At 46.4% G+C, this 25986-nt stretch overlaps 1 protein-coding gene across 1 annotated transcript in view; it reads left to right on the top strand.

The window, feature by feature from the left end:
- Nucleotides 1-25986, top strand: part of LOC147103383 (tumor necrosis factor alpha-induced protein 3-like) — a 54056-nt gene that overhangs the window by 21210 nt on the left and 6860 nt on the right. The window contains exons 3-6 of the mRNA XM_085962940.1: nt 3440-3581; nt 8159-8329; nt 11905-12073; nt 14309-15225. Of these exons, the coding sequence (XP_085819066.1) occupies nt 3440-3581; nt 8159-8329; nt 11905-12073; nt 14309-15225 (1399 nt within the window). The remainder of the gene's footprint in view (nt 1-3439; nt 3582-8158; nt 8330-11904; nt 12074-14308; nt 15226-25986) is intronic.

Here is a 25986-nt window from a genome sequence, read left to right as displayed (position 1 = left end):
CTTCGAAGAATAATTTCACAGCAAACATTACCCTTGGCCAGGGTTGGAACAGTTATTTATGATGAATCAAGTTATCAGATATGCTTTTCAAAATCTAGCTCCTTAATCATTTCTCATGTCATAGTCATAGGGTCCTAACGGCACAGAAGGAGGCCATTCGATCCATCGAGTCCATGCCGGCTCTCTGCAGAGCAATCCAGTCAGTCCCATTCCCCCGCTCTATCCCCGTAGCCCTGCAAGTTTATTTCCCTCAAGTGCCTATCCAGTCTCCCCTTGAAAAGATTGAGGGGGAAAAATTCAGTTGCTTTGCGCCTCCCGTTAGCGCCCTCTTAGGGCATAAAGCAACTAGCGCCCGACCGCAGCGCCGCCAACGCCTCCCGCGAAATTTAGCAGGAGGTTAGCGACGGCGGTAACCGTTAGCACCCCATGGCGCTGCGCCACCGGCGATGACATCATCACTGCGCGCAGCGCCCCGCTCGCACCCCGGCCGCAATCTGCGGTAGCGCCCCCTGACAAAACGCCGGACATTATGTCCAACAGGGTTAGGGGGCCCTACCTGCGGCCGGGGCGGCGCTATTTAAAGGCGAGGTGCCGGTCGGCCATTTTTGTTGCTGGCTGCCTGCCAGCACCTGCCTCCGCTCCCGTCCCCGGCCTCATTACCCGCCCCCCGCGGAGTGCCGGCTGCGCTCCAGGAGCCCGGCACTTCTCTTGAGTGCCGGGCTCTTTTGCCGGCACTCCCGATCCCTGGGGGCCCAGCTGGGCCCCGGGTCGCACTGCGCAAGGCCCCTCCCCTTTAAGAAGGGGAGGAAGGCCAGCAATACTGTGGCACTATGTGCCGCAAGGTGTGGCGCTGCGGCACGTAGCGCCGCGATATTCCCTTGCAGCGGCCCAAGAGGGAGGCGGGGCGCTTCCAGTAGCGCTACCACTCAATTTCCATCACGGGGGTGCTAATTTTTCCGGGGCGCTAAAGGTAGCCCCAGCGAAGGCGCTACTCAATTTTTCATCTCCACCACTTCTGTTGGCAACAAGTTCCAGGTCCTCACCACTCACTGTGTAAAAAAGTTTTTCCTCACAACCCCCCTGTATCTCTTGCCCAAAACCTTAAATCTGTGTCCCCTCGTCCTTGTACCATCAACTAGTGGGAACAGCCTTTCCCCATCTAGCCTATCCAAACCCGTCATAATCTTGTACACCTCTATCAAATCACCCCTCAACCTTCTTTGCTCTAAAGAAAATAAATCCAGCTTCTCCAACCTGTCCTTGTAGCTAAGATCCCCCAACCCCCGGAACCATTCTGGTAAATCTCCTCTGCACCCTCTCAAGGGCCTTCACAGCCTTCCTAAAGTGTGGTGACCAGAACTGTTTAGTTTAAATGTCGGTGTTTCATACAGTAGTTAAATCCACACTTATGTCACTGCCAGACTGGACTTTTCCAACGCTCTCCTGGCCGGCATCTCATCTTCCTCCCTCCATAAACTTGAGCTCAACCAAAAGTCTGTTGCCCATTTCCTAACCCGCACTAAGACCCCTCACCCATCACCCCTGTGCTCGCTGACCTATATTGGCTATTAGTCCATGAATGCCTCAAATTTTAAATTATCATCCTTGTCTTCAAATCCCCTCATAGCCTCACCTCTGTAACCTCCTCTAGCCCCACAACGCTCCGAGAACTCTGCGTTTCTCCAACTCTGGCCTCAATACATCCCCCACTCCCTTCACCCCACCATTGGCAGCTGTACCTTCTGTTATCTCGGCCTCAAGTTCAGGAATTCCCTTCCTAAAGGTCTTGACCACCTCCTTTAAGACCAGGTTTTCAGTCACCCCTCCCAATGTCTCCTCCTTTGCCTCAGTGTCAATTTTTGTCTGATTACCCGTCTGTGAAGCACCTTGGGGCATTTTCTCACGTTAAAGGTGCTATATAAATGCAAGTTGTTGTTGTTGTTATAAATAGTTATTCTAAATTCTACCAATTGATGAGCTGAAAGTGTCCTCCCTCGGCTGACTGCAAGGGTCCTATGTGAAGTGAGCTTGGGTAGTCTCAGTCCAGTTTTTAATGGGCAAGTGTCTACAGCTTAAAACTGTCCCTATTTTGGCAAGAATTGGCAATGTCGGTTAGATAGACCACTGGATAACTCGGAGGCCACCGCATGGCCGGTGTGGGAGATGGTCCAAATGTCTCACTGATGCAATAAGGAGTGCTCTTATGATGTTTGCGCAGAGATATTTTGTTGGGACTGAGTCGCGAGAGTCTTATTCTGGATCTGGTTGCGCTGGGAGTGCTTGATGCCGACACTGGGTGCCTGGAATGGGAAGCATTCCATTCCCCAACACGACCATCCCTCATGTTACTGAGCCCAGAGATTTTTTTTTAAGTGAAACATTTGGAGACAGTTAGAGAAAAGGTCAATAAAATGCTCGGGAAAGTTGCGTTAGTGACTGAAATATCGGCAGTGTAAATAATACCAGGGTGTTTCTGGTGCTTTATTTAATTCCTATTTTTAATGTAAAGACATTCTGCTGATGTTGGGGGATTATTGCTGGGGTGTTTCTAGCGTTCCTTCACTGAGTTTCCACCGGGATAATGTTATATTGTGGTGAGATGATCAATAACTATCTTACCAAATGTTATATCTGATGACGCCCGACATTTTGCAACGTGTTTTATCTTTACTGTCTTAGCTTTGCGCAGAGTTAGTGAATCAGAATGACATATATTCTGCACCAATCATATCATTTCATACTCTGGACTTAGAATCCTGGCACAATGTCTTGCAAAATATTTTGACCAGCCCTTTATTAAACACCTTAACTGTTTTGCACCCAAGAGATCTAAGATGGCCTTTTCATCTTTGCGTTAAGTCTATGACTCAGCGGTCCCCAGTCTGCGCGCCTCTCTATTTCCATCTGTTTCTTCCCTTTTTAGATCAGCCAGCATTCTACCCTATTTTCTGGCCGAGACAGCAATTTGTTGCCAGGGTCTCCCTTTGCTGCTCTTGTGCCAGGACTTGGACAGGTCACAAGAGCTGCCCAGGATTAGTCACTTGCTGTTCGCCCTCCTTCCCTGATGCCACTCTGGCATATGTCAGAGCGCCAACACACTGTCCCACTGCACCCACCACTTTGATCGTTAAACTTGGCACATTTTAACCACAGTTTACAATTCTGAAAAGCAAATCATTTTAAGATTGGAGTCAATAGGAGTAGGATAAAGATCGAATTCCGAATGTGACCAATTCCTGTAAAGGGGAAGAGTTTTTTTTGAGGAGGGGGGGGGGGGGAGGAAATTCCACTTGCCCTCAAGAAGAACTGGCTGCACTTTATTGAGTGCTGGCGTCAGTATGTGCAGATGGCTGATTCTCTATCGCGTGTGATATGATCTCATTTACTTGGTGGTGTTCTGTTGCAGAATTGACTTGTTATTTCTTTTTTTTCCAAACAGATTTGGGACCAAGAATGGCAGAACGTGATTGAATCCGCTGACCCTAGATCTACTGCAGGCCAGGCTTTAACAAACATATATCAAGACGTCCACATATTTGTTTTAGCCAATATTGTCAGGCGGCCGATCGTTGTAGTTGTTGGTGAGTTTAAAAAGTGAAAGCAAAGCAAACAAGTGTGACGCCATTAAAATAACCCCCATCCCCCCCCCCCCCCCCGCCCCAACAGCACTGTGGGAGCACCTTCACCACACGGACTGCAGCGGTTCAAGAAGGCGGCTCACCACCACCTTCTCAAGGGCAACTAGGGATGGGCAATAAATGCTAGCCTTGCCAACGACACCCACATCCCAGGAACAAATTTTTAAAAAATCATATATTTATCTTAATGAAGTCAGTATGCGATTCTCTTGCTCTGGAATACATTTCCACCCATCCTTTCCTGAAGGTGCTGGCAGCCTGGTACATGTTTCCACACATACCTCTGTTGTCTTGCACAAGTGGACATTCTTCAAGTGTAAGCCTAGACTGCAAGTGCCAGCAAGCTGTTTGACCACGAGGAGGCACTGCCGCTGATATGAATCTTGTTCTCACCCTGAGTCCATGTTAAAGCACTTTCCATTAGGAGGTACTGCCCAGGGACATTGAGGCCAATTGTAGCACCCTGACCACTGCCTCCGCTAGGATCAGCTCAGGCCAGGGATCAAACCCCACACCTTCCTGGTCTGCACAGTTCAGTTTCACATGAACCAGTGCACTCATCACCAAGCTACCAGGCCAACTTCGGCATTTATGTAACTGCGCTGAGGCAGTATGGCAGAATAGACCATGAACTGCCGAGATACATCTTCAGCGAGCCAGCAGCTTGCTGTCAGCTTATCTTAGTGGCTGCACTTTCGCCTGAGTCAGAGGGTCGTGGCTTCCAGCCTCCCTACAAGAGCTGAGCACATAATCTAGGCTGACTCTTCAGTGCAGTATAGAGGGAGTGTTGTGTTGTCAGAGGTGTTACCTTTTGGATGTAAGATTAAATCGATCCCATGGCACTATTTGAAGAGGAGCGTGGCGTTCTCCCATTGTCCTGGCCAATATTAATCCCTCAACCTATACCATCAAAGCAGGTTACCTATCCATCTCGATTGCTGTTTGAAGGACCTTGCTGCGTGCAAAATTTTTACAAAACTCATTGGCTGCAAAGCATTTTGTAACATCCCAAGAACTGGAAAGGCACTATTGAAATCCAAGCTCTTTCATTCTGTACAAATGTGCAATAATAGAGTACCCTCCACCACCACCCCACCTCTCTTTTGTCTCGTCAGTGGGAGGTACTAAAGTTTGATCCACGGGCCAGGAAGTTTCCCTGGAGCTGCTCCGTCACAACTTCGCCAGAAATCCCATTTGTACACGTTAATGGGGGTTTACACCGCGCTTCAGGCAGAGTTACGGTGGCGGAGCAGGACAGTTCGGAGGAAGGCAAATCTCTCTCTCCCATTGGCGAATCACCTTGCTCAGTCCTGTGCACACTGGCCTGGATCAAAAGTTTATATTCTGGAGTACACTGTGTGCAACCATTCGGCAAGGCCAGTTTTACTGTTCTTGATTTGGCTACCAAGTGAAGGGCAACAGGAACCTGAGGTGATCAATTTTGTTCTGGTTCGCGTAGATTTAATTAGGTCAAGTTGCCTCACAGCAATGTTAAATGCGTGTAGTGTAAATCGGCTGTCAAGGCCCAAACTAACTGAGGCAAAACAAAGCACAACCTTCCCCCTCCACTGTGGCTCAGTGGGTAGCACTACTCACCTCCGAGTCAGGAGGTTCTGGGTTCAAAGTCCCACTCCAGAGACTCGAGCACAAAAATCTAGTCTGCATTTATATAGTGCCTTTCATGACCACCGGATGTCCCAAAGCACTTTACAGCCAATGAAGTACTTTTTGAAGTGTAGTCGCTGTTGTAATGTGAGAAATGCGGCAGCCAATTTGCACACAGCAAGATCCCACAAACAGCAATGTGATAAATGACCAGATAATCCGTTTTAGTGATGTTGATTGAGGGATAAATATTGGCCCAGGACACCGGGGAGAACTCCCCTGCTCTTCTTCAAAATAGTGCCATGGGATCTTTTATGCGAGAGCAGACGGGGCCTCGGTTTAACATCGCATCTGAAAGACGGCACCTCCGACAGTGCAGGAATTCCTCAACACTGCACTGGAGTGTCAGCCTAGATTTATAGTGCTCAAGTCTCTGGAGTGGGGACTCTGAACCCACGACCTTCTGACTCAGAGTTGCTACCAACTGAGCCACAGCTGCCACTCGTACATCACTGTTAAATTTCATTATGGCCTTGTAAATAACAGCAATGCAGTTCTAAATATGAGTTAAATCATATTGAACTTTAAGGTTCTTTATTGCCTGTAATGGAAGTTTCACTGGGACTAGTTGAAAAAAAGAGAGCGATTGTGATAGCAGAGTTTAAACTAATGAGGCTTCATAGTATTGCAGTGGGATATTTCCCCTACACTCAATACCCACCTTTTACTGACACCACAGCCCTAACCTTTAAGTATAGAAATTGTGGACATTTCCCGGTTGGAGGGGGAAGCTTTGGGGAACTTATCTTAGTTGTTGTTTACAGAGTTCCAGTGTTGATGCATGTCAAGGCCAGCTCAGCCTCAGAGCCTCACAATCAGCTCATCTATGATTTGGAAAGAGGCCTGTTCACCAATAAAGGAATGTAGCAATATTTTAATAATTAACAATGTAAGGAAATCAGGAGGAAAGATTAAAAAAGGAGGTGCACTCTGACTTTATCGTGCTTACAAGATGAAAACTAGGCAGTTTTCCAACATTTATCTTAATATATTTGTAATTTTATGTCTCTGCTTTTTATATTATAAATTCCTTTGCCCACGTTTATAATGGAACCTGCCTAACCCTCTGTAAACTTGTCACAGAGTAATGACTCCCGCCTGCTGAGAGAGGCACTAGAGCAGCGCCCCTGGCAGGAGGGTGTCATTACAGTTTCCATTACATATGTGGATGTAGGAATTTGTAAAGGAAATATAAACACAAGAACAGAATGTATGATTTTAAGATGCTAACTGAACTACGTCTGCGAGCCTTGGTCCAATAACACTGCTTCTGATGGTAGACTTGGCCTCGAACTCCCCATGTGCAACTTCACAGAGATCAATTTCGGATGAGAAGTTAAACCGAGGCCCCGTCTGCTCTCTCAGATGGGCGTATAAGACCTCACGGGACTATTTTGAAGAAGTTCCTGGCCAATATTTATCCCTCAATCTACATCACTAAAACAGGATCACATTGCTGTTTGTGGGAGCTTGCTGTGCGCAAATTGGCTGTCGCGTTTCCTACACTACTAAAATGACTACACTCCAAAAAGTATTTAATTGGCTGTAAAGCGCTTTGCAACGTCCTGAGGTCATGAAAGGCGCTATATAAATGCCAGTCTTTCTATTAAAAGTGGAGCCAAATCATGATGTGTTAATCTCATTATATCAAAGTTATCATCTACTTTATGTACAAAAAATCTCCAGCTTGTTTCAGTTGGTAACACTTTCATCTCTTGGTCAGAAGATAGTGGGTTCAAACCCTACACCGTGGATAGAGCACAAAGTCTAGTGGACTGTACTGTGCAGTATTGAGAGCGTGCTGCATTGTCAGACGTGCTGATCTTTAGAAGAGATGTTACGGATCCACCCAGGATTGCAAATATCTCCTAGATATTCATCATTCCTTTGTTCCTTAACCTGTCCCATTACCACCTCCTCTCGCCTTGAATATCTCTTAATGTCTCTCAATGTCTCTTAATCTCTCCTGCTTTCTATCCTATCACGGACTTTCCCTTTTGTTCTCTCATCCCCTCCCCCCTCTTCCCAGCCCCCAAACTTGCTTTTAAATCTATTCCATTTCCTGCTTTTTTTCCAGTTCTGACAAAGGGTCTTCGGCCTGAAACGTTAACTCTGTTTCTCTCTCCATGGATGCGGCCCTGGGCTGCTGAGTTTTTCCAGCATTTTCTGTTGTTAAATTAAGGTCTTAGCTCCCTTTTTCTGCTGGTTCAGATGGCCACTAAAGGTCCCAGTGAAACAGGGATTCTCCAGGTATCTACCTCAGCCAAAAAAAAAAGATTGCTGTTTATTGCGGGCACACAGTTGCTGCCATGTATGCCAACATAACAGTCATTGCATTCTAAATAGGATTCATCAGGACATTTCAACACGACACAGCACTGTTATTAGAAAGAAAAGCAAAATCAGTAAAATTTAAGCGATGGAATAAAGGGGCAAAATCTTCATTAAAAAGTTGGGGGGGGCAGAAAATAACACTCCAAAACCCACGTTGTCATTGAATGGAAGCGTCTTGGGATGTTTCACTAATGAAAGGTGCTATATCAATGCAAGTTGTGTTGGTGCTGAAGGATGTGTTTCAGCATCATTTATGTCATTGTATCATGTGTGTGTAAATTAAAAGGTTTATTAACATGGTTTTCATTAAGACAGTACACATTTAATCCCTCACCAGAAAAACTAGCACTTATAATAATTTCCCATCACCGCTGTAATATCTTATTTATATCACTCCTCTGGTGCACAGTAAAATAGTTCAAGTCCTAGGGTTTGCCATTGAAGCGAAACGTTAACATTTCAAGGTGCAGTAAGCCTCCATTTGCAGTGACTATTGTGATTTTTGTTTTTTTTAAAAACAGGAAACTCAGAAGAAAGTTCGAAAAGTTCTTCGAATGCTACGACATCAAGCCCTGCTGGGATCTACCTGCCTTTGCACTGGCCACCCCTTCAGTGCTACACTTATCCCATTCTGCTCAGCTATCAGCATCAGTGTTTTACACCGCTCATCAGCATAAATGATGTAGGACCAGGTAATAAATTTACTTTTTTAACTTGCCAAACCCGCGACCTCTACCACCTAGAAGGACAAGGGCAGCAGGCGCGTGGGAACGCCACCACCTGCAAGTTCCCCTCCAAGTCACACACCATCCTGACTTGGAAATATATCGGCCGTTCCTTCATCGTCGCTGGGTCAAAATCCTGGAACTCCCTCCCTAACTGCACTGTGGGAGCACCTTCACCACACGGACTGCAGCAGTTCAAGAAGGCGGCTCACCACCACCTTCTCAAGGGCAATTAGGGGAGGGGCAATAAATGCTGGCCCACATCACATAAACAGATTTTTAAGAAACTTGTCCATTTCAAGAGTATATCTGTCTATATACTCTCCAGGTAGCTCACACTGTCTCATGCAAAGATCTGCATCACACTTGGAGCCAACATACCTGCAGCTTCTTAATTGGCCTTCCCACAAGCAAAGCCAGGGTTCTGAACCTGCAGCCTGGCCTGTAACTAACCTGAGCGTTAATTTCAAGGATGTAGAGCAAATACACTGTCTAGCCTTAAGGGGACACATAACTACACTTTAGCAACAGAATAATACATTCGGGCCAGAAGTCCTCGGGTCACAATCCCTGGGGTTAAACCAGTGGCCCCTCAGCGATGACCCTGCCGAATTTTGCAGGGTTTATGGGAAGGTACCTCAGTACCATGAAACAGCGCTACCCCCCCGTGGAGGTGAAGCGCCTAGGCGACCCCCGCTGACCCTGGCCATAGTCCCCTCCCCCTGCCTGGGGGGGGGGGGGGGGGGGGCTGATTTTTATAAATAATCCTTTGCTTCAGGGGGTGTGGCCCTTGTTGGCATTCCCCAGAACCACCCTGTGGATGTTGGCTTGCCTCACTTCGCTGGGTGTACCACCCTCCACAGATAGGGCAGGTCCCGACTGAACCAAAGGAGCAGGAACTCCCAAAAACAGTGGCCTCATATTTACCCAGAAGTGCGGGTTTCCCGGAATGCAGCGGAGTTATAGCTCCAGGGTGTGTGAGGATTTTTTCCCCCGGGTTCCCCGCCCGAAAACCAGCCTGATTGACAGACTTGGCTGCCTGTCGGACGGGGAAATCCTGCGGCACAAGATCTCAGCCCAGGAGCAGGGGTGGGGGGTAGGAGATCGAAGTGATGGGGAATCGGGGGGAAGTGATAGATCACGGGGGTAGATGGGGGGGGATGGTGGGTCCAGTTTATTTTTATTGTATCATGCTCCTGCCTTTATAAGACAGGACATCCCTTCACTTACTGCAAGCATTGCCGTGGGAACTTCACTAGTGAGATATTAAAAAGGCACATCAACACTCAGCCGTGTTGATTCTGCCCAATTCCCACTGCGTTACCTCCTCTGCCATTTTCTTGGGGCCTTTGTGTGGACAGCCCAGGGGCCCACCTGCTGCAGGCAGGAGCCTCAGTCCAATATTTCAATCTCCGCTCCGTGTATCAGCGGTGCCGTCCGTCCACACTCCGTCCACTGGTACCAGGCGTTGACTCGCCTAACCAGCAGTGCTTAAAGGCCCGCGAGGGAAAAGGTAAGTTTTAAAAAAAACTGTTTTTTTATTTTGAATGCTCTTCCCGCCCGCACCAGAATCTGTCAGTCAGCCCATCGGTGCCTCCCGCCCCCACTCATTGCCTCCATCCAGGATACAATCACCAGCTGGGCTCCACATTGGAGCTGCTGCGATTCCCACTCACCGGCGAGCTGCCTGTGAGCGCTGTAACGGCACCATCAGCTCGCTGTGTGATGGGAGTGAAGCCTGGGCTTCAGAATGCCAGCCCTTAAAATGCCGGGTCTCATACCGATGGCATCGACCAGCCGTTGCGATCATACCTCCCGCCCAATGCCCAGGATTAATATCCTTTGTCAAATACTCAGACACTATTATTCAATGGCAGGCTTGTTCTTTATAAATGTTCAATAACCATCAAAGCAGACAATGCAATGGAGCTGTAGGTTGCTGTTTTTCACCTGCAATGTTAATAATAATTAATCATAGCTCAGTATTACAAACCTGAAGGGACTGGTATGTCTTCCTTAAGAGTATATCTTTATTATTAAATTGAATGCTGTTCTTTTGACAGTTTCATGTTCTTATCAAGACTGCGATCGATAGATTTGTAGATACTAAGGGAAATCAAGGGATATGGGCACAGGGCAGGAAAGTGGAGTTGATATAGAAATTGAGCCATGACCTTATTGAATTGCGGAGCAGGCAGTCAAAGGTTTGTTATAATGAAGCGCCACTTACTTTAGAGTGTCCTGGAAGTCTGTACTTGCAGCACTCGCGTCCTAAGCAGATAGTTACAAATGCCATAGTTGGGCATCATTCAGGTCACCCAGCCACAGTTAGAGTGGTTTTCTCACTTACCCTGTTATTGCTGCTCCTCACCATAATTAAGCACTGAGGGAACACATTAAACAGTCCGTCTCATCTGACATTGGACATGCTAAAGGTAAAGACAGTAATTGTACCATTCTGTTCCTTTAGTTAAAATCAGAGAATCCTAGAATAGCACAGCACAGGAGGAGGCCATTCGGCCCATCGAGTCTGCGCCAGCTCTATCGAAGAGCATTCCCATTAGTCCCACTCCCTGCTCTTTCCCCATATCCCTGCAATTTTTTCTCCTTCAAGTATTTATCCAATTCCCTTTTGAAGGCTACTGTTGAATCTGTCTCCACCGCCCTATCAGGCAGCGCATTCCAAATCCTAACCACTCACTGCGTAAAAAAGGTTTTCCTCGTGTCGCCTTTGGTTCTTTTGTCAATCGCCTTAAATCTGTGTCCTCTGGTTGTCGACCCTTCAGCCATTGGAAACAGTTTCTCTTTATTTACCCTCTCTAAACCCTTCATGATTTTAAACACTTCTATCAAATCTCCTCTTAGCCTTCTCTGCTCCAAGGAGAACAACCCCAGCTTCTCCAGTCTATCCACCTAACTGTAATCCCTCATCCCTGGAACCATTCTAGCAAATCTCTTCTCTACCCTCTCCAAAGCCTTCGCATCTTTCCTAAAGTGTGGTGTCCAGAATTGGATACAATACTCCAGCTGGGGCCTAACCAGCGTTTTATATCGGTTTAGCATAACTTCCTGGCTTTTGTAGAGGTCTGGGGCTGGAGAGGCCCGGGGAGGGAGAGGCCCGGGGCAGGAGGACCCTGGACATGGGAGTCCCTGAGCAGGTGAGTCCTCGGCTTCCTTGTAAAGTCTGGAGGAGCGCTCCTGTTGCTACTGGCCCACAAGGAAACTAAAAGCTTTAAATAAAATTTATCTTGACAGGCCTTCTCTGGCCCTGGCTGCTGCTCCCGACAAGACAACCATCACTGCTCTCCCGCTCAGGCCTCAGGTTAAAATAGCTTCACCAGAGCACGGTCTGTATCTTTAAAGGGGACCGGCTTAGAGCTTGGGTTTCCGCCAGCTGTGTGGGGGGTGCGGGGAGAAGCTAAAATCGACCCTTACGTGTGGGACCATAAGGAGGATGATCAAAGTTTACATTATCCTCTGTATTGCCTCCAGGAATATGGCCGTTACTTAACAAAATCGTTGCAAATTTCTTTCTGCTTCAGAAATAAATGCTTTTCCACTGGTAGTGCCGAGTAAGCATGGGAGCGTCGAGCTACCCATTCGCTTTCTCCTGGACGCTGAGAAAGTCGACAGGAAACAACTGCTGACCAATTATCTCATTGAGATTTCGGTGCCAGACTGCAATGGAGTCGAGTTCGTCAACGCGGCCAGGTGAGTCCAAGTCTCATTAGCTACTTGAAAAATAATGCAACTCCTGGCTGTGTAATTCTCATCATCCACGACTCTCCAAAGGCCCTAATCCGGACATTGGCATCAGTGTGCCTGCTGGCTGGCTGAGAACAATGAGACACGAGTTATGGGGAAGTGTTTGCCTGCTTAACATTTCAGCTGACACAATCTACACAGAATGCTTTTTAGAGTGAGGAACTAAAAGCGGAAGAGAGTGGAGTGAAATGTAAAAAGATAATTGATGCCCACCTGCAGGTTTTTGCTTTCTTTCTAAATGTAAGTTCATTATTTGCAAGGTCTGGTGAGAAAAGTGAGTCAGCGATTTTAATACCTGGGGCTTGATTCAGTCCACCGGTAAATTTGGTTCAACTCAAGATTGTACATTTTCCACTCGAGGCAAAAATAACATAACCCTCGAAATTACAGTGGCACACGAGAAATATGGTAGGTAAAACTTTGCTCCCGCCATGTCCACGTCCCAAATCACAGGGACAGGGTCATTTAATATATTCGGGTAGGACACCCATGCTTGTAATCGTGGACCAAGGGTCCTCACACAGCGGAGGATGTGGATTCTCAGAGTGGCAATGGCACAGGCTGGTGAGGCCTCCAAATCAAGCCAACAACTTGCATTCACATAGCGTTAACGTAGTAAAATGTCCCAAGATTCTTCACCAACAAAGGTTTTTAAAAAGTATTTTTAGACAGCTCAAGTCCAGTTCCAATGAGAACAGGATACTTCAGTTATGTGGAGAGGCTGGGGTTGTTCTTAGAGCAGAGAAGGTTGAGAGGAGATTTGATAGAGGTGTTCAAAATCATGAGGGGGGTCTAGACAGAGTAGAGAGAAACTGTTCCCATTGGCAGAAGGGTCGAGAACCAGAGGACACAGATTCAAGGTGATTGGCAAAAGAACCAAAGGCGACATGAGGAAAATCTTTTTGATGGTGCGAGTGGCTAGGATCTGGAATGCACTGCCTGAGAGGGTGGTGGAGGCAGAATCAGTCTTGGCTTTCAAAAGGGAATTGGATAAGTACTTGAGGGAAAAAATTTTTGCAGGGTTGCGGGGGAGCGGGGCTAGCTGAAGTGCTCTTGCAGAGAGCCGGCACGGGCTCGACGGGCCGAATGGCTTCCTGTGCTGTAACCATTCTATGATTCCAAGTTGTAATAAATAACAACAACTTGTATTTATATAGTGCCTTTAACATAGTAAAACGTCCCAAGGTGCTTCACAGGAGTGTTAAAAAAACAAAATTTGATATCGAGCCACGTAAGGAGAAATTAGGGCAGGTGACCAAAAGCTTGGTCAAAGAGGTAGGTTTTAAGGAACATCTTAAAGGAGGAAAGAGAGGTAGCGAGGCGGAGAGGTTTAGGGAGGGAATTCCAGAGCTTAGGGACTCGGCAACTGTTGGCACAGCTGCCAATGGCGGAGTGATTATAATCAGGGATGCTCAAGAGGGCAGAATTAGAGGAGCGCAGATATCTCGGGGGGTTGTGGGGTACAAAGATGCAAGATTCCCTTAGCTCAATCAAGGGAGCCATGTAGCAGGAAAGTAAAAGATTGTGGATGATGAGCAGATTAATTGATTCCCTCGCCACTATTAACTAGTCTGCCCCCCTTCCAGAGACCGAGAGGTAATGTATTACTTCTGAAAAATTGGGACTGGTGACTAACAGTGGGCTATTGAAAATAAACAGTCTGATTATTCTTGGTATTAGTATCACAACCCCCAAATGCAGGTTCCAAATGAATGCATTTGCTCAGTGAATGACATTTGGTAGATTTTGCAGCATCACATCACTCCAACTATTTAAACCAGGTGACAACGTTTGGGATAATGCTGTGGCCATAAATTTTAGTTTGAAGGCAACCTGAGTACAAATTTGTTAACTGTATTTTTTCAGTGCTCAGCTCGGCCCCTAGAGGACCTGCAAATGTCTCACTTTGAGGGCACCGTTGATCTCACTGCAACTGATGTCATTTGTATTGAAATCCCTCAGATGATTAAATGGGATAGGGTAGAGTCTATAGTCTCTGTAAGTAGACTAGAGTGCCGGATGGCCTTTTCTTATTTCATGCTCTTTGTTCTTATGAAGTAAGTGAAAAATCCTAAATCATTTGCCTCATCTTGCAATTGAAGCAGTTTTCATGGAAGGCTAAAATCCTTCAAAGGAGAAAAGTAGAATTTGTAAGTAAATGGAGTTTGGTTTTCTGTGCAGGTTGCTCATAAATCCTTTGCCCGATGACCTTAACTTGGTTCAGGATTACTTCCAGCTGGTTAACCATCAGTACAAATTCTGGCAGGAGAGCACGGACAAGGGAAGAAGCAGTAGGAATGAAGAGGAGTTTGCTTTTCTCTCAAACCTATCTATTATGGAAGACAAATGTTTGACTCGTGGTTGCCAGTACTTTTGCTCAAAGTTCACAAAACCATTCTGTCACGTGTGTCACAATGCCTTCCAAAGGAAAGAAGTGTCCTCGGGGACCAACAACTGTAAGCAAATTGGCAACCAAGGATCTGATGGACATTTGAAGGAGTTCCAGGCGGAAGGAACAACAGTCTTTGGATTGCAAGACATCAGGAATACTCGATCAACTCCACCACCGCCACCATCCTCACCCCACATTCGTTTCTTCAGTGAGACCAATGCCCTGAAGTGCAAAGCTCCTCAGTGTCCATTCACCGGAAGTGTGGCACAGAATGGACTTTGTCCAAGTTGCTTCCGAGAAAATGACCACATGGAACATATTCCAGAGGGCGGCAGAAATACTGAACCGTGCTTTCCAAAGTCATCAGATGAATTAGTGGAGGAAAGGATGGATTTGTGGGGAGAAAGGTGCAGCAAATGCAAGCAGGAAATAAGGAAATTCAATGGTTTGTGTTTCTCTTGCTTAAAGCAGATGGATTCTCTTGCCCAGTCACATGCCACAGCAGGGCGTATTTCTTCAGAGTTACCGCAAGTTACATTGGCCAACATTGGCAGTCACGGAGCAGTGATTGGCCAGGATCAAAGACAGCAGCTCAATCAGATTAGAGACACTGGAAAATGCACCAGTCCAGACTGTCAGTACTTTGGGACTGAAGAACAGTTCGGATTCTGTACCACATGTTTCTTTAAATACGTGGAAGACGTTGGTAAGTAGTTTGCCACCATTTTATATTATAAATTTTGCTTTGAGAAACATGCTTTCCGAAATACGATAGCAAAATACTGCGGATGCTGGAAATCTGAAATAACAACAGAAAAAGCTGGAAAAACCCAGCAGGCCAGGCAACATCCGTGGAGAGAGAAACAGAGTTAACGTTTCAGGTCGAAGACCCTTCTTCAGGTCGAAAGACTATCTCTTAATGTCTCTTTACTTCTCACAGACCTTCCCTTTTGTTCTTTCATCCCCTCCCCCATTTCCCAGCCCCCAACTTGCTTTTTCATCTGTTTCATTTCCTGCTTTTTTCTCAGTTCTGACGAAGGGTTTCGACCTGAAACGTTAACTCTGTTTCTTTCTCCACGGATGTTGCCTGGCCTGCTGAGTTTTTCCAGCGTTTTCTGTTGTTATTTCATGCTTTCAGAAATCATTTACTCCATGGCCGAAATTGTTTGAGTATTTGCCAATGAAGAGAAACCTGGCCCGCGAGCAGTGCACATCCGACAATCGCATTCCATGCGCTGACCGTCTGCGTTGGCAGCGGCTGAGGTTCCTCCTTACTCTCAGCTATGCGCAAATCTGCCTACAGGTATTTGTGAAATCTTTGGCCTGCAAACTGCTTGAATTGCCTACTTCCACCTCCGTAACATCGCCCATGCCTCGGCTCATCTGCTGCCGAAACTCTCACCCATGCCTTTGTTACCTCGAGACTTGACTATTCCAACGCATTCCTGGCTGGCCTCCCATCATCCTCCCTCCATAAACGTGAGCTCACCCAAAACTCTGCTGCCCGTGTCCTAACTCGCACCGAGTCCCGTTCACCCACCACCCCTGTGCTCGCTGACCTACATTGGATCCCGGTCTGGCAACGCCTCGATTTTAAAATTCTCATCCATGTTTTCAAATCCCTCCATGGCCTCACCCCTCCCTATCTCTGTAACCTCCTCCAGCCCCACAACCCTCGCTATCTCTATAACCTCCTCCAGCCCCTACATCCCTCCCTATCTCTGTAACCTCCTCCAGCCCCACAACCCTCGCTATCTCTGTAACCTCCTCCAGCCCCACAACCCTCGCTATCTCTGTAACCTCCTCCAGCCCCTACAACCCTCGCTATCTCTATAACCTCCTCCAGCCCCTACATCCCTCCCTATCTCTGTAACCTCCTCCAGCCCCACAACCCTCGCTATCTCTATAACCTCCTCCAGCCCCACAACCCTCGCTATCTCTGTAACCTCCTCCAGCCCCACAACCCTCGCTATCTCTGTAACCTCCTCCAGCCCCACAACCCTCGCTATCTCTGTAACCTCCTCCAGCCCCACAACCCTCGCTATCTCTGTAACCTCCTCCAGCCCCACAACCCCCGCTATCTCTGTAACCTCCTCCAGCCCCACAACCCTCGCTATCTCTGTAACCTCCTCCAGCCCCACAACCCTCGCTATCTCTGTAACCTCCTCCAGCCCCTACATCCCTCCCTATCTCTGTAACCTCCTCCAGCCCCACAACCCTCCAAGAACTCTATGCTCCTCCAATTCTTGCCTCTTGAGCCTCCCTGATTTTAATCGCTCCACCATTAGCTTTCAGCTGCCTGGGCCCTAAGCTCTGGAATTCCCTCCCTAAACCTCTCTGCCTCTCCGCCTCTCTCTCCTCATTTAAGACGTTCCTTAAAACCTACCTCTTTGACCTGCCCTAAAATTTCTTTATGTGGCTCGGTGTCAAATTTCATTTTTTAACACTCCTGTGAAGCGCTTTGTGACGTTTTACTACGTTAAAGGCGCTATATAAATACAAGTTGTTGTTGTTTATCCGCAAACTCCCACAGGTAATGATAAGATCGAGTGCACGAGCATTTCAAATAATGTTCCATGTCTTTTAATGCAATGAGTTCCAAAAACATTGATGAATTGAAGTGAAAAAAATCTGACTGGAGTTAATTGCTCCTTCCGTATTCTAGATTAATTGAGATATGTAAATGAGCATCTATCTACTATAGTAATAATATTCTCCAGCAGAAAGGAGTTGTCATTTTGATTGAATAACAAAATGAAAAACAGATTTGAGTGAAAGAGATGAGTTTCAGATGCTGGAGGATGGGTCTGTTGGAATGTGACTTTGGTCTATCAGAGTGGATATGGCATGAGTTGGGAAAACAAGTCAAAGAAGGAAATTAGACATTCATTTTTGAGAGTATACAATATATAGAATCATAGAATAGTACAGCACGTCCCACTCCCCTGCTCTTTCCCCATATCCCTGCAATGTTTCCTCCTTCAGGTATTTATCCAATTTCCTTTTGAAGGCTACTATTGAATCTGTATCCACCACCCTATCAGGCAGCTCATTCCAAATCCTAACCACTCGTTGCGTAAACATTTTTTCCCTCATGTCGCCTCTGGTTCTTTTGCCAATCACCTTAAATCTGTGCCCTCTGGTTATTGACCCTTCAGCCATTGGACACAGTTTCACATTATTTACTCTGTCTAAAACCTTCATGATTTTAAACACCTCTATCAAATCTCTTAGCCTTCTCTGCTCCAAGGAGAACAACCCCAGCTTCTCCAGTCTATCCAAGTAACTGTAATTTATATGGAGAGAGAGAGAGAGAGAGAGAGAGAGAGAAATGAAGAACAAATTTGTATTTACAGATGACCTTTCACGACCACCGGACATCCTAAAGCGCTTTACAGAAAATGAATTACTTTTGAAGTGTAGTCACTGTTGTAATGTAGGGAAATTTGGGCTAAATCGTCACTTAATGCAATAAATGGTAGCTCTAAGTTATGTACAGGAGGAAATACAAGCATAAGCTGATGTATGATATGATATTGAAAGCCAGTGTAGCAAAGGGAGTTCCAATTGAGACAGAACATGAAATGGATAGATTGAACAGCATACTATCTGAGAAAGAGATCAATAGTCTAGATTGTAGAAAATTAGGTAAGGTCATCATTTCATCATTTTCAACGGAAGTAGAGGTACAGCGGCGATTCACCAGGCTGATACCAGGAATGGCGGGAATGACCTATGAGGAGAGACTATGTAGTTTAGGGATGTACACACTGGAGTTTAGAAGATTGAGAGGGGACCTCATAGAAGTGTATAAAATTCTGACAGGTCTAGACAGACTGGATGCAGAAGGAATGTTTCCCTTGGCGGGTGAGAACAGAACTAGAGGACATAATTTAAGGATAAGGGCTAAACCATTTAGGACAGAGATGAGGGGGAATTTCTTCACTCAGAGAGTGGTGAACCTGTGGAACTCATTGCCACAGAGGGCAGTGTACGCCAGCTCATTAAATATATTTAAGAGGGAATTAGATATATTTCTACGGGCAAAAGGGGTTAAGGGTTACGGAGAGAAGGCGGGGACGGGATACTGAATTAAAGGATCAGCCATGATCTCATCGAATGGCGGAGCAGGCACGAAGGGCCGAATGGCCTACTCCTGCTCCTATCTTCTATCTATCTTCTAGAGGCACAAATTATTTCCCTTTGAATATATTTAACATTTGTGGTCAGGTAGAATTAAGAAAGGGCAACCCACCCTGATTCTCACATAAATGGGACAGATTTTGCTGTCGCGGGGCTTCTAATGGCGTCTGTCGTTAGTTAGACTTGCCCCGGCATCCTTCAGCTCAAACAGAGGACTGAGAAGGAGGGTGAATTAAAGGGGGTGAATTCAGTGACAAATCAGGTACAGAAAGAGAAAGAAAGAAAGATTGGATTAAGAAAGAGAGAGAAAAAAAGAGACAGAGAGGAAAAGTAAGATATTTTTAAAATCTCCCTGAAAAATTCTCACTCCACACTTGTAATAGTTAATTTTCAGTGCCACAGAGGTTGATTGGCAGGAATTAACAATTACCACATCGTTATAAAAGTACTTAAACTACTAATTACTAGCCCTAAATATCTGAGGTGGGTTTAGTTGGTATCTACCGCACAAAAACAGCAACTTCCTGACATTCAATGCCTGTCAGTGGTGAGCCAGTTGCGAAGTGCAGTTTCCGTGAAGCTAGCGGCAGAGCGACGCAACACGGACAGCAATTTTGGGACATTTGAGTTTAACCGCGCTTCTGCCCCTCGCCTGAAGTTTCTGTACCATTTACGCATAAATAACGGTAAGCGCCATTAGCCTCCCCGTTAATTTGACAGCAAATTCTGACTCACTCTTTGTTTGTGGGCAATACAGCGCAGCTTTTAGTTAAATGTAACACAACTTTTCTGTGTGTTACAGAGGTGTCACATTCTCAGTGAAATCTATACCATTGCTGCTGTGTAGACCACTGAGAATTTTAGTTTCTTTTGTTTTTAAAGAAAGACTTGTATTTTTATAGCGCCTTTCACGACCACCGGATGTCCAAAAGCGCTTAGAAGCCCATGAAGTACTTTTTGAAGTGTTGTAATGTAGGAAACGCGGCAGCCAATTTGTACACAGCAAATTTGTTTGAGTTGAATGAGGGATAAATATTGGCCCCAGGACACCGGGGATAACTCCCCTGCTCCTCTTCCAAATAGTGACATGGGATCTTTTACCTCCACCTGAGAGAGCAGACAGGGCCTCGGTTTAACATCTCATCCGAAAGACGGCTCCTCTGACAGTGCTGCACTCCCTCATTACTGCACTGGGAGTGTCAGCCTAGATTTTTGTGCTCAAGCCTCTGGAGTGGGACTTGAACCAACAACCTTCTGACTCAGAGGCGAGGGTGCTGCCCACTGAGCCACGACAATTGTAATCAAATGTGAATCGTAAATGTTTATATTTTTGGTCACCTCTTTCCAAAGGATAAATAATGAAAATAAACAACTTCCTGGGCAATAATGCAAAGAACAGGAATCCTGGCTTGACCCTAAGCTTCAAAATGTGCCCGAAGTACCTGCAGTTTCTGGAGTACAATTAGATGTAGTCCCAGCACAAACCAGTCCAAAATTCAGACATTTGCTCAGTAATTTTGCACAAAATCTCAGCTGGTAGAGGGTGCAGCGAAGGCAAGTATCACACTGCTACAGTACATGTTCTTTTGAGGATGATCTTTTGCCGAGGCAATGTATAGAGCATTCTGTATTGCAACAAATGTATACGATACTGGACCATACATTGGGGTGCTTTTCCAATTGAGACTTTGATTGGCTGGTAGTTGGACACCCACCCGAGCATCAGTCTGCTGACTGCCCCTGATGTTGTGCAGCCAGCTGTTTATATGTAGTGCAAGCACCGAGCTTTCATGCACGACGAGGGGAGGAAGAGAAGAGGAAAATCACATAGAAGCTTCCCCTGAAAGGGTTGTTTATAAGGAGCGATGGGCAAATTTAAAGGGATATGGCCACTTAAAGGGATAAAAAGTATTGGTAGCAATTACAAAAGCTGCTAATATTTTTAATTTATATTTCAGCCTTTGCAAAAGTTGTCTGAGTAACAAAGATACATGGCAGAATTTCGTGACTGGTACAATGAATGTGGAGGCAGGAACTGTAATTTTGGGCAGGTGATAGAACAGCTTCAATCCCCTGTTTGAGGGCTGGTGAACTGGCGATGGGGCAGACAAAGGTAATAGAGGGTGGCCCTACTTTCCATTTCACGGGTACCCTTCGCTATGCCTGGAAAGAAGCAGAGGAAGACTTGAGGGTGCAGCTGTCTGCAGTGCATGCCAGCCGCAGGTGTTGTTGCACTAGATGGTGCGGCTTGGCAGCAGCGGACACAGACGGTGCAGCCAGTTCTGCACAGTCATTGCTCGATGGGCGTCTGCCTGTAAATGTGGATGGAAGGGCACCAGCAGGTGGGCACAGTCTGCCTCCGGTGCAGTCACACATGATTGGTGATGTAAGAAAACTACTAGGCACTTGGTCTAAGCGTTAAACGAAGCTTTAATCAACTGTTTTTCAACATGGCGATCTAGTGTCCTTCACTAGCTCCTGTTAAAGTATGTCCTGAGCAAGCTGGGCCCATGCCCGAGTATTTATACTCTCCCTGGACAGCGCCACCAGCAAGCCGCCCAGTATTATTTCATAAGTCATTTCCACATGAATGACAAGATTCATGTCAATTGGCATCTCTCCACTGCTCCTCCCTCTCTTTCTCCACAGAACATAAAAGGGGAAATCAGAATTGCTGCTAACCATCTCAAGTGTTTAATCGTGTGTAAGATATTGTCAGGCTCACGTCATTTCTGAGTATCTTCACACTCTGTTGCAAAAAACACCTTCAGGTACTTTCTATGCCTGCAGCAGATAACATTGGAATGGATGTAGGTTATGTGGAGCACCTTTCAGGTTCCTCTTCTTAAAAGTGTTTATACATAGCAGATACATTGCTTAATAAAGTGGGTCACAAAAGCCAAGGGTGTGTTATGTGAGAAAAGTTCTGGCGGTCAAGAATTTCCTTTGCAAACTCTTCTTCCACACGTGGCTGGCTTTCGTCAGTACAGAACGCGCTTGCAGTCGGCATCACTAAATCTTTCAAAGTTGTTGCTCATATTACACAGGTGGGCACAGACGCAAGAAAATATCAGAGAACACGCCCCACTTCCCAGCTGATCCGGTTATTTAACATCTCTCGGCTCACGGCCTACATTTGAATGCTTGATTGTTCAGTTCCCCAGTTACACTGCGACACAGTTCACGCTGCTGTGAATCGTGGTTTTCCTGTCCTCTCTCTGAATGGGGGCAGCAAGAGCTCGACACACATACCAAAAGTGATCAAAATTTCAATGGCTGAAATGAGAGAATGGAGGAGCACATCTTTAGCCACTAGAAGTAAAACAAGCAGCCTAGATTTTTAAACCACTTAAACTGACATAGAAGGAAAAGGGATAGACAGAGAATGATAAAAGTAAAGGATTCTAAAGGGAAATAAGAATATATATAACAAAATATCAATTATTTATGCTGAAGAAAGAGGTTTTAAGGCAAGTGCTGGTCCTGGGTACACAGCTCGTGACTGGAAATCTCAGTGAGGATGTGTCCAATAAGAATTAAGAGCAGGAGTCGGCCAAATAGTCCCTCGAGCCTGCTCCGCCATTCAATAAGATCATGGCTGATCTTCGACCTCAACTCCACTTTCCCGCCCGATCCCCATATCCCTTGATTCCCCTAGAGTCCAAAAATCTATCGATCACAGCCTTGAATATACTCAACGACTCAGCATCCACAGCCCTCTGGGGTAGAGAATTCCAAAGATTTGACAGCTCGTTTAAAAAAAACTCACTGTGCTGTTAGTAAAGAATAGGAATAAGCGCATGGCTATACAACTGCAGAACAGTCCTGTGAAAATGGACCGTTATAATTTCCCCTCCATTCACCTTTTATTTAGAGCAGGTGAACAGGTTATTTATGTAAGGGATTATCTCTGAACGTTTTGTTCCTGCCACAATTGTACAGAGTTTTGTTGGATGACGGGAGATTTGTTTTGTTTTTCCCTTTTGTTTCTGTGTGAAACTGGAGGATGGGCCACAACAGGTTTTTTTTTTCAAGCCGATTCCTAAAATATAATCCAGAGAAAATCAAATCCGTAAAAATGATATGATAGAACATACAAAAAACATATTTCCTAGAAAGACAAGCTTTGTAGTCAGGTTTCTAACAGCAGTGTTCAATGCCATGTGCACAACGTACCTGTAGGGGGTAAAGAGCGAATAGAAGTATATCAATATATGGGGTAGGAGTACAGTGTTGCAGTGGCAGAGCTAGGCTTGGCCAACTAGGGTGGTTCAACCCAAGCTTTGACCGACTTGGGAGGAAGGGGACCGAGCTGCGAGCTGAGGAATGCTGAATGTCTGAAGGCTAAGCCAAGGACTGCACAAACGTGCAGGTCGAGCCTGGAGGCCGAAGATGGGTGACGGAGTTGCTGGGAGTGAAATGGGAGCCGTCCTCCAAAGCTGTGTTGGCCGACCTCAAAAATGATTGGGGGTTCATGACCCCCGACGCCCCATCGGCTCCGCCACTGATGGCTTGAGACAAGGCCTAGAAAAAAAACTGTGAAGATTTAGCACCCTTTTGTGTAAAATATTACATATATATCCATGTTCTGTAGAAGCAAAACTCAGTCTGCAACCAGCAATGTTAAAGGCCAAGGGAGTTTATTCGACAATTCGACAGGATGTTCCCGATGACGGGGGAGTCCAGAACCAGGGGTCACAGTCTAAGGATAAGGGGTAAGCCATTTAGGACAGAGATGAGGAGGAATTTCTTCACCCAGAGAGTGGTGAACCTGTGGAATTCTCTACCACAGAAGGCAGTGCAGGCCAATTCATTAAATATATTCAAGAAGGAGTTAGATATATTTCTTAAGGCTAAAGGGATCAAGGGATATGGAGAGAAGGCAGGGACAGGGTACTGAATTTGGATGATCAGCCATGATCGCATTAAATGGCAGAACAGGCTTGAGGGGCCGAATGGCCTACTCCAGCTCCTATCTTCTATGTTTCTTCAACCTACTTATCTGTAGAGAGGAGATTAGACAAACAAAATACCTGTCGAATTATGGGTAATAGACATTGGATAAGGAGATCGGTGCAATAACAATATTAAGGAAATATTATAAACCTGGTTTTTAAATTCAGGAGTTACATGCTAGGTTAGTTGGTGGTACAAGTATTTAATACATCATCACATGCATTTATTGGGATCTGAAAAAGGTTTGCACATATCTAAATTTGCACACAAGTAAACAAGGCAACATAATGCCTAATTACAGTATGGTGTCAATCTGATTCAGTAGTGGCACTCTTGCCTTTAAGTCAGGTGGTTACGGGTTCTAGCCCTACTCCAGGACTTGAGACCAGAATCTAGGCTCACAAGCCAGTGCAGCACTGCAGCAGTGCAATGACGGAGACTGTCTTTCGTATCAGATGTTAAACCGGGGCCCCATCCTCCGGTGCAAGTGGATCTAAGAGATTCCGTGGCACTATTGGAAGAAAAGCAGGAGGTTCTCCCAGTGTCCTGTTCAAAACTGCTCCCTAAAAAACAGATTAACTGGCCATTCATCGCATTTGCTCTTGGTGTAAGCTTGCTGTACAAAAATTGGCTAGTATACCGACCTACATATCAACAGTGACTACATTTCAAAAGTAAATTCATTGGCTGATGTCCTGAGGACGTGAAAGGCGCCATATAAAGGCAAGTTATTTTCTTACATAAAATGATATTTGGCCAAACATCAATAATTCATGCATTTGATAATCATTTGATGGTTATAAATTTTTCTTACCTTTGCCTCTACATATACAGTCTGCTTAGGAATACTATAATTTTGTAATGGCGTATTTAAATTGTAATCCCTGTGAGGAACATACGACATTTAAACCATGTCATATAAATACAAGTAGCCATTCATGAATCTTGGCCTAGAAATTCAGTTGTTAGCGCCAGCCGCTAGCGCCTTAGGAGGAGGAGAAGTGGGGCACTAAGCGGCTAGCGCCCAGGCGTGGCGCGATCTGCGCCTCTCGCAAACTTCACTCAAGATTTAGCGGCGGCGCAAAACCGCAGCGCCCGCTCAGCTGCGCGCGCAGATCGTGACGTCATTTCATGGTGCAACGCCCTTGGTGCGCCCTGAACCGGAACTTCAGTGGCGCCGCCCTTCTTTGCGCCTGGCGCCCCCAGCGACTGGTAGAGGGGAACGGTTCCCAGTTGCTGCGGGGCGCGCTATTTAAAGGGGACTCCTCCTGCATTATAAGTGGCAGCCATTTTGTGCCAATCCTTCTGTGAGAGAGACGGATATTTGGAGAGAGACAAAGGCAGAGAGCTTTCTGCTTTGACTCAGCGCTCGCACAGGTACTTCTGGCTTCAGGCCAGAGCTTTGCACTTGGATTTCACTTTCAGTGCCATAGCCTTGAGTCGCCACATATAATGGGGGCTGCAATGGGTGGAAACGTTGGCTTTCTGCATTGGATTCAAAGGGATCAGAGACACCGTGAGAGAGTGCCAGTCATGGCCAGACGGAGAAGGGCCAACAGGCGTCGGCACAGGAGGCCTTACCCACCCAGGGTATACCGCCAGCAGTTCTCATATCTGAACATGTCTGAGGAGCAGTGTGTTCGGAGGCTGCGATTCAGAAGGGAGGTGGCCACTGAGACCTGCCACCTGCTTCGCAGAGATCTGCAGCCACAGCTGAGGAGTAGGACGTCTCTGTCGGTGGCAGTGAAGGTGACAGTGGCTCTCAACTTCTATGCCACCGGCTCCTTCCAATCCGCTACTGGGGACATTGCCAACATCTCCCAGTTCGCGGTACATTGCTGCATCTGCCAGGTGACCAATGCCCTTTTCAGAAGGAGACGTCAGTACATCTCCTTCCCCATGACCCTGGACAAGCAGCAAGAGCGTGCAATGGGATTTGGAAGAATAGCGGGCTTCCCCATGGTCCAGGGCGTAGAACTGATGAACCAGCAATGGTCAGGCCTTGCTTCAGGGCTGCAGTGTGCAGAGCATGGCAGCCAAACAAGTCGACCCTCCCCCTTTAAGAGCTGACCGACGCCAGTGTGTCTGCCTTCATTCAGCAACTCGCTGCACCTGCGCTGCGCCCGCCCTCGGTGTTAGCGCCTCGGCTCGCCGGCTTAGCGCCTTATGATAGTCGTGCATCACCTGCTTTAGCGCAGCAGCAACCTCTTGGGGCGATGCAACTCAATTTCGGCGAAGGTGGCACTAAGTTGCGCCGGGCGCTAAATTTAGCGAACGCCCGGCTGTAGCGCCCCAAACGTGCCGATACTGAATTTCTAGGCCCTTATGTTTTGTGTGTGTGTGTATTTATAAGAGATTTGGAGTTAAA

Source organism: Somniosus microcephalus, chromosome 20 (genome assembly GCF_052327205.1).
Source record: "Somniosus microcephalus isolate GS21.2 chromosome 20, FLI_Smic_1.0, whole genome shotgun sequence".
In the NCBI taxonomy this organism is placed as follows: domain Eukaryota; kingdom Metazoa; phylum Chordata; class Chondrichthyes; order Squaliformes; family Somniosidae; genus Somniosus; species Somniosus microcephalus.
This window is presented reverse-complemented; position numbering and strand designations above follow the sequence as displayed.